Source organism: Rhinolophus sinicus, linkage group LG03 (assembly GCF_036562045.2).
Source record: "Rhinolophus sinicus isolate RSC01 linkage group LG03, ASM3656204v1, whole genome shotgun sequence".
NCBI classification, from domain to species: Eukaryota; Metazoa; Chordata; class Mammalia; order Chiroptera; family Rhinolophidae; genus Rhinolophus; species Rhinolophus sinicus.
In genome coordinates, this window is record NC_133753.1 from 95,740,270 (window position 1) to 95,755,087 (window position 14,818).

The 14,818-nt window shown below is 38.9% G+C and overlaps 1 protein-coding gene across 17 annotated transcripts in view; it reads right to left on the minus strand.

Moving 5' to 3' along the window:
- Positions 1-14,818, minus strand: part of MYO9A (myosin IXA) — a 265,178-nt gene continuing 250,360 nt past the window's right edge. For 14 of the 17 annotated variants that reach the window (XM_074328218.1, XM_074328213.1, XM_074328212.1 and 11 more), the window contains 3 exons: positions 5,496-5,698; positions 3,375-3,517; positions 2,207-2,804 (listed from right to left, as the gene is read on the minus strand). In XM_074328218.1, coding sequence (XP_074184319.1) covers positions 2,341-2,804; positions 3,375-3,517; positions 5,496-5,698 — 810 coding nt within the window. In that variant the 3' untranslated portion in view covers positions 2,207-2,340. Of the gene's footprint in view, positions 2,805-3,374; positions 3,518-5,495; positions 5,699-14,818 lie in introns of all 17 variants that reach the window. The other 3 variants (XM_019735965.2, XM_074328221.1, XM_074328215.1) reach the window with 1 other exon arrangement.

Here is a 14,818-nt window from a genome sequence, read left to right on the forward strand (position 1 = left end):
AACCGAAAAACAAATATTTTTTATTTAATTTTATCCAAATTCAGGTTTCAGGTCCCTGAGAAAAATTATAAAGTCTCTTAACATCCATTGCTGAGTTCCTATAAAGTGACTTAATGAGTAGTTTTTTAACTGCCAAAAACTTATTCTGCAAAAAACAATGGCAACAACAAAAAATTCCACAAAGATTTAGAAGGAGAACATACGCCAAGATGTGTTCTCCAGGCCATTCCTCGGGGCCGAAGGAAAGGGTCACCGCTTTTTCTGTGTAGTATTTAACCAATGTTTGAAGCAAGTAGAGAGGAGCAGTCAGGCCCAGCAGAACACTCTCGCAGAAGCACTGGGCCAGACTGCAGCCTGGCCTGGGGCCGGGGCAGCGATCCCACTGGGACACAGCCAGCCTGAGGGGTTGGGTTTTCCTCCAGGAGATTTTCCAAAATTCAGGTTTTTAAAGGCTTTCCATTTATTACTCCTCAGAACAGCACAAACAAGCCAGCAGGTGTTTGTGGGATATAAAATTGAACACTTACTCACTAACCATTATCATTCTGGAGATTTAAAAGGATTCCCTTCCCTAGCTCACTTCTGAACCCAAACCAGGGCCAGGTAAGACTCCTGTTACTGTTAGCTGCCCCTCAGAACAACGTTCCGAGTCTCACCTCGTGCTCAACAACAACCACACAAACAGTGGCATGAGGTTCAGTGCTGCGTAACAGGGGGGACTCTGCCTTAACACAAGTCTTAATATTTCCATAACTTCAAACCAAAGAAGCATGAAAAGGAAGAATAACCAAAATTCAGGTTACAGATGGTAAAGGCTCTTTTTTAGAACAGTGCATGTGGTAGTTAGACAAGACGCATTTAGTAACTTTAAAAAATCTTAAAAATAAACATTTTCACATACTTATCTCAAGAAAGGGTATCATGTTTCATTTTCCATATATCATAAATAGCAAAAACAGATTTCTAATCCCATCAATGCTAAGAAGCTTAAAATGCTACTGTAACTCAGGTGTATGGAGACGCCCAGTGGTGAGAGATGGTCTGGCTTGTCCCTCAGCCCAGGGACGGGAGGCTATAATCTAGGGGAAGGAATTCTATGGGGAGGAGGGAAGCAGAAGGTTAAAAAGAAATATGCATACTATACATATATATTTACAGTAAACTTCAGTAACCAGAATATTAACAAAAATAGCTTCAAGTAGTCCTTGATTTTTTAAAATCTATTTAATACTGATGGTCTGAGGAAAAGAAGATGAAAATTAAATGGGTCCTATGAAAAACTTTTCTCTTATTTTTTGGCAGCTTTCTGTAACACTTATTCATGCAGTACTGTGTGTGAATGTTTTGGGAGAAGTGATTAAATGGTGACATAATTTATCTGACTTTGTGGTTGAAATCCACCAGCCTCTGAATACGTGATCTGCAGTTTGTGTGTGTGATCTATACAAAGAGAGAAGACTGGCTGGACTCGGTTGGAACCCTCTTGTTTAGGGATCACCAAATCTCTGCAACATTTTAAAAAAATCAGAGGAACCTGATCCTTGGACCAAGGAATATAAGAACAGGTGGCTACTGAAATTTCAGCCCATGCAATATATTTGGCAGGAACTAACCAGGAGTTAAACCAGCGTTGATTATTATTATATCAAACATCACCAAAAAACAAAACATGTACTCGCTTCTTCATGTGTAACCAGATGTCTGAGACATTCTCTGATGGCTTAATGGAAACAATTGCTTTTTTACTTTCCCCAGAATATAACATAACGTTTTTTCAAAAATCTTAAAATAGAGGGCCTCGGCATTTTGTTTATAAATCCTTGGAAAAAAAGTATATTCTACCCCAGCTCCTAACTATCCCAAAATAAACCTAAAGGCTTTTGCTTTCATGGTTAAGAAAGATTTATGTTTTCTTCAAATGTCAGAAATCAGTGGGTCCCTCAGGCCCACAACGTGGCCCCCAGTTCCACATCCACCTCTGGGAAGGAAAAGAGGATGGAAAAGGCGAGGCAACTACAGAGACCCCCACAACTGGCCCAAACCTCCAGGCCCTATGTGGCTTTATTTAGTAAAATCTCTAGTCCAATTCAACAGCCAAGGCACAGCTGGCACCACCCCGCAGGCTTAAAGGGGCCTTTCCATTTCAGCAGGAGGCCCAGGAATTCAGCACCCGAGGTCTCGGTTCTGTGCCTGGGCACGAGGCAGGCCCACACTTAGGATGGACGACCGTGGACGAGGTGATCAGAAGAAGCCCCGAAGATGAGAGGTGTTTACCACTCATGAGAGGTGTTTACTACTGTGGTGTTTACCACCGCCATGAAGGAACACACATCTGCCAGCTCAGACCATAAACTCATTATTTCCAAAGAGAGTTAGCTGTTGGGCGGAGCTGCAGTCTGGGTCCGCAGTCTTCCTGCGGCCAGACACAACAGTGCCCTCTGGGGTCTCTTTGGTTTTCTGAGGTGAGTTTTTCACATTCTTTAATTTTTGTTTGCCCTTTTCAGGGTTGAAGGTTCCTCTGCTGATGAACTGAGGCCTGTCTTCCATGGATTTGGTCTGGCCCAGTGACCCTTCCACTCCCAGGGCCTCACCGGCTGAGGCAGCTCGGTAGAATGGAGATTTAGAATAAATCTGAAATCGTTTTCTGGTCCCATGAGAAGATGCAGTGTTAGATGAACATAAAGAAGAGACTGACGAGTCCGCCGAATCCAAAGACTCGTGCTGCTTTTTCAGCTGCTTTCTCAACTTGCTAGAAGGTTCAAACTTGCCAGCTGCCTTCAGGGAGCCAAGCGCTAAGCTTCTCTCTAATCCAAAAAGGAGACCAAAGCTGTAAATGACAGTTCCCGCTAACGCAAACCATCATATAAGGAACAGGGGTCACCGGTCACACGTGAAGCTGGGTGGGCTCTGATTGGAGGGTCCCGGCTGCCCTACTTTGTGCAGGACATCCTAACCCGAGAAGCAGTGCCATCCATTGCTGCGTCATCGTTTCAGAATGGATCCCAAGGAAGCCTGGAGTTGGGCTATTCGGGGAGGTCTACAACTGCTACTACCAGTTAGGAAACGACCTATCCTGAGAAAATGGGTCATGGCTCAGTAAGACAACATTGGTGGGAGTACTGGCTTTTCACTGTGGTAAATGCAGAAAACATTAAATTACCAAAAAGCTGCGTTACATTGCAGGCTTTGTCTAATGAATAGTTTCCATGGGAGCTTCACAAGATGGGTATATTTCACCTCCTTAGGACTCTGTCACCTTTGCACATAAGGCGAGGCATTCTGGAAAGGAACCCTGTCTTAGCTTGGGAATCCTTAAGGATTCCCAATTCTTTGCAACACAAATCTGGAGTCTTTTGGTCTAACACGTCATTTACCTGATTTCTCAGAGATGGCACCTTCGGATTCAATATTCAAATTTTCTGAGCTCTCAGCAGTCCCAATGGAGGCCTCCGACTCAAGCGTCTCATCATCAGAGGCACGCGGTTCCAGGACAAGCATCTCAAATGTCAGCTCCTCCCTGTAAAATAGTCAAGAAATCCATTAGCGTGGAAGGAAGACAAGAGGAGAAACAATCTTCCATGAAAGTCAGGCATTTAAGCAGAAAAATGGTCCCATTTCTTACTGTTCCCCTCCAGGGTGGCGATAGGACCTGTAAGCCATAGGCTTGGAAGCTAAAACTACATGGACTAGAGGACAAATGACAGACAGGCAGCACAGGCCGGGACCCAAAATGGGGCTAAGGGTGAGGTGAGGGAAGATCTTTTGTTAAAATAAAAGAAAATAAAATCAGGGATTAGGGCCCTAAACTCACTGTACACTCATTCATAACGCATCAGGAGAGCCCTGTCCTCTCTCTGGACCTGTTTCCTCAACCACAAAATGAAGAGACTAAATGAGCTCATCTCTAAGACTCCTTCCAGCTCTTCAACTATTTTCCATGGAACTTCACTAACTGGCTACAGACCATATTCTCTACCTTGACCACAGAGAGACCTCTGGATGAAGTCAAACACTGATCTTTACTCTCTTTTGAAGGTGATGCCGTCTCCAAAGTATCCTCTACTCCTCCTCGCCAATCACCCACCTACCTCAGTTATGCCCCCTCATTTCCTGCCGTCTTTGGTGCCTGGGTCCTAATCTCGCTTTCTCACTACTGCCTGCCACCACCCTAATCTAATTCAATCAGTATCTTTGTAACAGCTCACTTCAGTACCCTCACACCAAGTCCCTTTATGTCTACACCTCTAACAACCTTTCCTCCACTGTATATAGGCAACTTTCCCCAGTGGGCAGACCCTGGAAACACATCAGCTGAACCCAGGACTCCACAGCCTTATCCTTCCAGCTCTTACTCCCTCTTCCATCAGGTCTCCTCCCTTTCAGAACCCTTTAAGCTTCACTTCCACTCTACCTATCTTAAACTATTCATCCTTCAGTACCTCCACTACCTAGTTTGAGATTCAGACAATCTTTTCAAGGAGAATGTCACCAGAGACTCTGTGCTGCCATACCAGCGTCAGAAGCCTCGTGCATTCACACGTGAGTTTGTGCTCGTACGTTCCTCTCTCTGCAAAGATTCGCCTCATCCTACAGATTCCAACTCATCCTTCAACACTTCAAACCATTTTCGCCAAAGCTGAGTTAGGGCCTCTGCTTAGATCATTCTTATATCGGACAGCCTGGTCAAGTACATCACGTTTGCCTTCTCATGTTCTGCACGGCTGAGCCCCAGCTGCTTTTTCAGCTTGCCTAAATCCCAGGATCAATCCTGACACACAGACCCATATCCCCCCATGAACCAAGCTCTCAGACGAGGGGTCCTGGAGCTCAGGAACAACAATCCCCTTAAAGCTTGAGAGTCCTCACCGTCGACCAGAACCAGCACATGCGCCTTCAGGGAGCACCGTGGGTGCTCATGTCATCCCCAGGGCACAGTGTTCACCCCCCCACCCCCCGCCGGCTCCCGTGATGCTGGAGGGCACAGAGCCACTTATCTGTCCGCCTTCTAAACTGCCACCAGTTTGCCCACCCGGTACCCCCGCACCCACGAGAGTTGCGCCCTACCCTGACCATATAGCTGCTGGCCTTACAGCGCTACTGATCTTCAGATAATAACCTTCCTTCACAGTATTTTAAATAATGCCCATTCTCGGAAGGGACTTGGTCTTAGCCTGGAAATCCTTCTTCTTCCTTTTTAAGACAAATCTGTTCACCGAGGTGGCCAAGACCAACACAAACTGTCCCACCCAGTCAGCCGCCCATCTAGAATCATCACTGTAGCAGCTTCCGGTCTCACTACTCACAGAGCTTCCCTGCCTGAGGTGACAACTTTCACACTGTTACCCGAGTGCAGGCAACATCTCCATGCTCCCTGTATCGCCTGACACAGTGCTTGACACATAGGAGTTGTTTAATAAATAAGATAAAGAAAGGACAGAAGGAAGGAAATGAAAACAGCTGGTAACTGGTCGCTCGCCCTCCTGCTAGACACTCACTTCTCCTTCTGCAGGCTCTCAATCTGCTCTGTCAGCACTCTCTCCTCCTGCTGCATAGCTGCCTGCTGCTGCTCTGTGATGTCCGTCTCCAAGGCCGTCTCACCAGTCAGCGTCTCTTCTGGGACATCGGACATGGAGGGCAACTGAACTACAACAGGAGAGGACGGACCTGGATAGTTTCCTCGACGAAGGCGCCCCTTTCCCTGCAAAGACAAATGCACGTTAGAAAGTAAACTGAGTGATTACATCAGTTTCACGTGGCCCACTTAGGATAACATGTGCAATTCCATCACAACAGGTGACTGGCAGAAATCAATGGAAACGTTGCCCAAGGCCTAAGATATTTAGTGCGATACCATCCATGGGACACATTCAGGTTGTGAATGTCTTGCAAGAGCCCCGGAAAATGGGTGCTTCTGTGGGTGGGGGCGCAGCAACACACTGCATCCATCTAAGCTGCGTCCACGTCCAACTAAATACACACACAAAGCTGTTTAAGTTTAATTACAATTAAATCAGTGAAAACTTAGCTCTGCATTCACCCTGGCCACAGTGGCTCGTGGCTACACACTGAACATAGCAGGTGCAGAACATCCCACCGTGGAGGAACGTCCCGGTGGACAGCACAGCTCTTTACCTTTAACCCCAGAACACATACTCTCTCTAGGAAGATGACAGAAACAGGTTCTGAAACTCAGTTCCATTTTTTAAAAAGTCGTTTATATATCACAGGGTACTAGTGAGAGATATTCCCTGAGAACAACTCAAGGAACTTTTTTCTTGAGACCAGAGAGAAGAAAAATCTTATTGCTTTTAAATGGGTTACCATGTATATAACTTGAGCTTCTGATAATGGCAGTCTAGTATTTCATATTAAACCAGAACAACTGGACCAAACATAAAAACTCAGCATATTCTTAAAGGCACTAGAGAGCTAATACAACGGGCCAAGGAGAGGCTAGCCCAGCAGTTAGGGCTAATCTAAATTTAAGAAGAGGTGACTGAGAGTCTGAGCAGAGCTTCTGCCAGACTACAGCAGGGTCAGCAAACTACAGGCCAAATCTGACCTCGTGCCTGATTTTGTAAATAAAGTTTTATTGGAATACATTCATGCTCATTAATTCATTGTCTTCTGCAGAACAATGGCAGCAGTGATTGTTGCAACCAAGACTATATGGTTTACAAAGCCTAAAATATTTACTTTCTGGTCCTTTACAGAACAAATTTGCCAACCCCTGGGGCACAGAATAACAGCTGGAGTCCAGACCCACACAAGGGTGCAGGCTGCTGCCTGATAAAACCTCCACGCCTGGTGCTAGGATCCCCGAGGTTTGTATCCTAGACATAAAGATAAACTGAAATTATAACAGTCCTTGCAGACACTGCAGCCTAGCTTCAAGTCATCTGAATGGTCCAAAAAATTATAACCCCTAAAATTGGATTAAAGTAAACTCAGGTTGCTAGTGTCCTAGCACCTGGCAGAAAAAATAAAAACGCTCTTTGGAGGAAAGTAGCATCTCAGGCCTCAAAATATTTTTATAAATAATTTTTCAAATACGATGTCAGACACAATCAAAGGTAACCAAGCACAAAAGGAGACAAGACAATGTAAATGAAAACCAGTAAAAACAACAGAAAACAGAAACCTTCAATGACTCCAGACATTGTGGCTATAAGACAGACTTAAAATAACCATGCTGAAAGAGATAGACACAGTTGAATTAATGGACCATAAGTTAGATCAGAAGAAAATATAAAGACTCAAGCAGGGAAAACAGAATAAAAAATTTTCTAGAAAAATTCAGAAAAGGTAAAAGAGAGGACACAATAAAAAGATCTACCATATGTAAAAAGATGCCAGGAGAGAAGACAGATCCTGTAGGAGAAATATTGACAAGATGAGGGCAAAGCATTTTTCAAACCAATTACATATATTAACCTACTGCCTGAAGAAAGCCTTCAACCTCTTAAAAAGTAAATAAATAGAATTCCATACACCTAGACTAAACTGCTAAAAATCAAAGGCAAGAGAAACTCTAAAAAGCAATCAGGAAACAAAAAAGTACATGCAACAAAAATCAAAGATACAAAATTTACTTTTCAACAGAAACAATGGAAGGCAGAAAACAACAGATGGTATTTTCAAAGTGATGAAAGAAAAAAGCAACTGCCAACCTAGAATTCTATACATAGCAAAAACAACCTTCAAGAATGAAATTGAAATAAAGACATTTTCAGACAGACTGAGAGAACCTGTCACCAGCAGACCTGCACTAAAGGAAACACAGATAGAAAATGTCCCAAGCACAAAAAAAGTCATGGAGGGAGAAGTGAACAGCAGTGAAACGGTAAATATGTGAGTAAGTCTAAAAGAATACTGACTGCATAAAACAAGAATAATATGTTGGATTAAAATATATACAGATTGGATTAAAAATATACAGATAATTAAAAATACAACAGTAGCAACTATACTATATAATAGCTAAAGCATATTAAAGTCCTTGCGTTATCTAAGAAACAGATAAAAGTACCAATTGATTTTGATACGTAATAGACTTTTGTTGTAATCTTTAGGTTAATTACTAAAAAGAAGTAAAAGAGTGTAAAAACTTCTAAACTAACAAAAGAAAAAAAATGAATAAAAAATAGTCAAAAAGAAAAAGGCAAAAAAAAAAAAGAACAAATAAGGCAAGAAAGAAACAAACCACGTATAGGTTAAAAAACAAGCACATAATAGTAGATTTAAATCCAAATATATCGGTGATTACATTAAATGTAAGTAAATTAAAAGCTCTCATTAAAATTTGAAGACTGTCAGACTGTATTAAAACAAAATAAAATCCAACCACATGAAGTTTACAAGAGATGCATAGAAAACTTAAGAATTAATAAAGGCTGAGAGTAAAAGGATGGGAATAAAAGATATACCATGTCCATCAAAAGAAAACTGGTGTAACTATCTTAATTCTAGACAATGTGAACTTTAAGGTAAGAAATGTGATGAAGAGCCATATTTCACAATGATAAAAGTTCAAATTATTAAGAAGATATAACATTTATTAATTTGTAAGTAGCCAAGAAATAGCTTTAAAGGTTTACAGTAAAATACTGACAGAATACTCAAAGAAATAGACAAAGCTATAATTGGCACAGAAAAAACAAGTGTGTACACACAAATCAGTAAAGCTATAAAACTGAACAACTTAAACTGAACAACTTATACAAAATTCAGTATCTCACAACTACAGTATACTTATTATTTTAGAGCACATACTGCAAAGACAACACATTTCTCAGGGTTGAAATAATTTATCTGACCTTCAAAGTAATTTAAAACACGTTTTCTGATAGCGCAATTACAAAGAGAAAACTAAAGCTCTCTATATAAAGAAATCAAGAAATACACGTCTAACACACACATCGCCAAGGAAGAAATCATAATGGAAATCAGAAAATATTTTCAACTAATAAACAACAATATGAAGTTCTGTGGGATAGTTTAACTCTGCCTACCTTAAAGTTAGAGCCTTATGTGCATACAGTAGAAAAGAAGGTTAAAAATTAAAGAGGCGAGCATTTTTTTCAGAAAAGTAAATAAAGAACAATACATTACAAAATTAAAAAAAAAAAAAAAAAAGCCCAAGGAGGGAAAAAGAAAGACAAGAGTAAAAAAACATTAGAAAACAGAGGACCAGAGCTAAAATGTAGCTCTTTGAAAAGACTAATAAAAAAGTTAAAACACTGTCAAGACTGATGAAGATAAAAAGAGAGTTCACGAATAACTAAAGGCAGGAATGAAAAAGGGGATATCACTACAAATCTTGCAGACATAGAAAGGGTTAAGAGGCTACTATGAACAACTTTATGTTCATAAATCTTAAATTTTATACAAAGTGGAGAAATTTCTACAAAAATCCAAGTAATACTGTCAAAGAAGAAATAAAAATGAAAAATCTTATACATTGAATCCATAAATAGGCAAACTTTCTAGAGAGAAAATCTAGACCTAGATGATTTCACTAGCAAGAAGAAATGACACACCCATTCTTCCAAGAATTAAAAAATGTATCCCCAGCTCATTTTTAGAGGCCAGCATAACCTTGATATTAAACATAACAAGGATATTAAATGAAAGAACTATTATAGGACAATTTTACTCATAAACACAGGTGCAAAAATCCAAACAACATATTATAAACTGAGTGAAGCAAGATGTAAGAAGGATATTAACTCATGACTAAATTGGATTTATTGCAGTAGTATAACCATGGTTTAACATTAGAAAATCACTTGGTATAATATTTCATATCAATAACATAAATCTCATGAACACCTCAATACCTGCAGTAAAGGCGTTTCATAAAATTCAACGCTGAATAACAACAACTCTTAGAAAGCCAGGAATAGAGGTGAACATACTAAATCTCATAAAGCATCTATAAAAATTCTATAGCAAACATTGCATTTAGTGGTAAAAGGTTGAAAGCTTTCCGTTTGAGACTGGGAAATGCCAAGAACGATCCCTATTACCACTTCCTTTCGACACTGTACTGGAGGTTCTAGCTAATGTAAGAAAAAGAAATAAAAGGCATAAGGACTATAAAAGAACAAGTGAAACTGTTGTTACTTATGAACAATATGACTGTAAAGGTAGGAAACCCAAAGGAATCCACAGATTATTAGAATAAATGAGTTCAGCAAGGTTGCTGGATACAAGGTGAAAAACACCAAAATCAATTGTATTTTTATTTAATGAACAACAAACAGAATATAAAAATTTAAATATTTATAATCACATTAAAATATTAAAATCCTGGTAATAATTCATACTAAAGGTATGTAAAATTTCTACACATAAAACCATAAAACACTTTTGAGAGGAATTATTGATCTACATGAATGGAGATCGATATTATGTTCATGGATGGAAACAATATTGTAAAAATGTCAATGCTCCCTAAAGTGATCTATAAATTCAATGCAACCTCAATAAAAATCCCAAGAGAATTTTTGTGAAGCTGATTCTATCATTTGTGTGGCAATATAAAGAGCCAGGAACAGTCACAACTCTACTGAAGAAGTTAGGATGCCTTATCCTAGCAGATACTGATAGAAAGCTATAGTAGTTAAAACAGTGGTGCTGGAACAAAGCTGGTTAAAATAGAGAGTCTGGAAACTGATCTACCCACATACAGTCTCTTCATTTACAACAAAAGGGACCGCAGGGCAGTATGGAAAGAATCCTTTTCTAAATAAATGGTGCTGGAAAAACTGGACATCCATGTGCAAATATAAAGACCATTCCCTACATTATACCACATACAAAAACTGTCCCCAGGTGGACTGGATACCTAAATATGAAAGGCAAAGCAATAAAGCTTTCAGAAGATAATAAAAATTATCTTCATAACATCACGTAGGAAAAATGTCTTAAACATGACCCTAAAAGTACTAGCCTAAAGGAAAAGGCTGATAAATTAGACCACATTACTACAATTAAGAACTGCTGGTTCATCAAACAACACTTTTAAGAGTGGAAGAAATCTGCCAACAGAAATAACCAATTAAGGGCTTACATCCAGAATTCACAAAGAACTCCTACAGGTCAGAAAAAGACAGACAAACCAGTTAGAAAAATAGCCAAGAGCTTTGAACAGATCCTTCCCAAAAAAGGTCAATATACTCATGAAAAGGACTTAAGCACATTAGAGTCACAGCACAGAAATGCAAATTAAAACCACAATCACACACCCATTAGCATGGCTAAAATTAAGGCATAAGGGAATACAAGTGCTGAGGAGGAGGTAGGGCAATTGGGAACTGTCACACACAACTAGTGTAGCACAACCATTTTGGGAAAAAGTTTGGCCTTATGTACTAAAGTTGACGATACATACACCCTGTGACCCAGTAATTCCACTCCTATATATCCCCAACAAAAACACATGCATGCATCCATCAAAAAGGCATGTACGAGAATGTTCATAGTAGCATTATTCACAATTCCCTAAAACACAAGGCAAATGTCTGCCAACGTGAGAATTGTGACGTATACACCGAAACACTATACAGTAACAAGAGTGAGCTACAACTAAACAATATTGACAAGTCTTATGCACATAAAGTTGAGTGAAATAAGTCACATACAAAATACATGTTATATGATTCTATTTACATAGAGCTCAAAATAGACACAACAAAACTATAGTGCTCAGGAAACTTCACTGGGAAAACAACAAAGAAAATAGAATGATTAACAGAAAATCAAGTTACTGCTTACCTTTGAGGGAGAGAAAGAACTGTGTTTGGAAAGAGAAAGAGGAGTGCTTCTGGAAGAACTGGCAATGTTCTTTCTATTCCTGAACTCTAAGTGGTTATGTGGATGTTCACTTTACCATTCATTAGGATGTATATGTGTGTTTCTGTCTTTCCTATGTGTTGTACTTCATAATAAAAAAAGATATTTTAAGAGCTTTTCAAAGTTAGCTGTTTATGCAAATATACTCATATCTTTTGAATAGCATGAGGCAATAAACTGACTGATTTCCGAGTTGATTTGGGGAAGAAAGACAAGATATGCTGTCTCAGAAGTAGAAACTGCAGACTTAGCCCAGGCGGTGAGGTTACAGTGGGGGCTGACTCTTCCACTCGTGTGTTCTAAAACATGCAACGAGGTGAGACTAAGGAAGATTCTGAGATTGCTGTTCCCCTTTCAGTTCTGCAGTAGAGAAGTAAAGATAAGAAGGTGGTCCTCAAAACACAAGGCCAGTGTGAAACTTTAACAAAAGCTGACTCAGAAGAAGGCAGAGAGCAGAGTTTGGAGACAGTATGAGTATCAACACAGTGGTAAAGAAAGTCCAATGTGACCACTCGGAATCCAATGATAAATTCCAGGACATCTTCCCATTCCATTTGATTTTGCCTTTGTAATGAAGCCCAATGAATAACTAAAGTTTAATGTGATATAAAAGCCTCAGAGAGCTAGAAAATCTGAGCTTATTTATTCTTAGTATACACAATAAAAAAGTGGCCTGTGTTTGGCAGTCACCTCCCTAGCTGCCAGAGTACTTGACCATGGGTTAGTTAAGAATTACTTAACAGAGCTAAAGAAAGTCGAACAAGCCCTACAAGATTGAATCTCTTTTAAGACAGCATTAATAAAACAAAGATGAAGGAAAACCTGAAACCCTTATAGCCCAGAGTTCTCTTACAAGATCAAAGAAAACAATTTTTAAAGTTGATTACAGAGCTTTCAGAAACATGGGAAAATACTAATATTGTGTTAAAAACTGGACATAAACTTGTATACGATAGGTTTTTGTTCTCTATTTCAGTCTGCAAATACACCCAATTATTAAGAGTAGCTCCTTGAGTGGCATAATATCCTTTATTCTCTATACTTTTCTGTACTTTCCAACTTTCCCATAATAAGCATTAATTTGTGTTTGCCCCCCCAAAAAATGGGAATTCTTTTTACAAGTCTCTGAATATTATCTTTCAGTGGTTTTACCTTTAATTGTTTTCTTAGCATCAGTGCAAAAAGTGAACACAGTGAAAAAGGCAAACACTTTCTTGGCATTATGATAAAAATAGATCTGACCTCCTGGATTTCCTGTAAAGGGTCAGGAGCTAACACTTTGAGAAGTAATCTGTAGTATGCTTTGTTCATTTTTCACTGGTGGCTGGTCCTTCTGTTTATTTATAGGGGCTTCTCCTTATTAATTAGAGAAAATTAAACTTTGTGATATGAGTTGTCACAAAAAATGTAATTATTTTCTTATGGCGTGTCACTCCCTTTTTGCCTTGCTATGGTGATTTCTGTCATGCAGTAAATACTTGACATCTATGTTGATGAACCTATCAATTTTAAATGATTTTATGTAATAGAAAAACTTTCTCTTAGAGTATAGTATATTTTTTTGTCATATTAGGGATTTTACTGGTTTTGACTGATCACACATTTTATGAACAATTTGTACCCAAGTCTTAATGCAAGTACTGAGAAACCTACAGAGCCATATTGTAATCCTTTTCAGAATAGTTATTCCAGTGACTTTCCCAGTTTAAATTTCAGAAACGAATTATTCCTAAATCAGGATATCAACTATAATTCTCTTCAAATGTTGATTTAAAATATTAGGTCTACAGTCCCACTAATCCATGATTTAATATCGTACACAATATTCAAATTTCTATTTACTCACCATAACATTAACAAAGTCCCTAGGGAAATCTGGATTACCACTACCAAAGATGACACATGACACACAATTCTGACAGACAGCCAAGACCATGGAGCAGTTTAACACATTATCGTGCCTAAAGAGAGTTAACTATTTTCAGTTTGTACAGAAAAAGAAACTGACAATTCATTTCACCCTTTCAAAATGGGAAGAGGTAGGATTCCCTTCTTTAAAAAGGTGTTTTTAACTGAACTCAGAGAAACAGACAGTAGCTTGGAGGTTGCCAGGGGGTGGGCAGGTGGGAGAAATGGGTGATAATGGTCAAAAAGTATAAATTCTAGTTATAAAAGGAATAAATTCTGGGGATGTAATAATGTATAGCACGCTGACTATACATGAATACTTGATGTGATACTGAATACTTGAAAGGCTAAGAAAGTAGATCTTACATGTTTTCACCACCAGAACAAAAGGTAACTGTGAGATGATAGATGTGTTAACTAACCTTATTATAAATATATCAAATCATCACGTCATACAACTTCAAGTTACACAATGTTATATGTCAACTATATCTCAATAAAACTGGACGGGGGCAGGTAAAAATCCCAAACACATGTTTTTAGAGCTCTAAAAAAGTCGCATTTATAAAACAGTGATTTTTAGATTTTCACAGATGAGGCAGCTCTGAATTTATGTAGCAAGTGTTTTATTGATATATATATCTATATCTATATGTAAATATATGTAGATATAGATATAGATCAACGTATCAAGTGCTGTTCTTATGACTTTACCAATATTAACTCATCTAATCCTGTGAGTGCCGTACCACTAATCCCAATTTACAGATGAGAAACCTGAGGCCTGGAGATTAAATGACTAGCCCATGTCACAATTGCTAGTAAACTGGTGCTTGGATGTAAACACAAAAGTTTAGTCGAGATCCCATCCTCTGTTCTGCTGCCTTTAATATTTTTGTGAGCAATTTTAAGTTTTTCTTTTTTGGGAGGGGGGAGAGTGAGTATCAATGTTATACTCTTTTCATTTAAAAAAAAAGACCCTCTCTGCTCCAGAACAGTTTAAATTGTATTGTAATTATATCGTTAAAGAGTTGGTAAAATTCCTCTGTGAAAC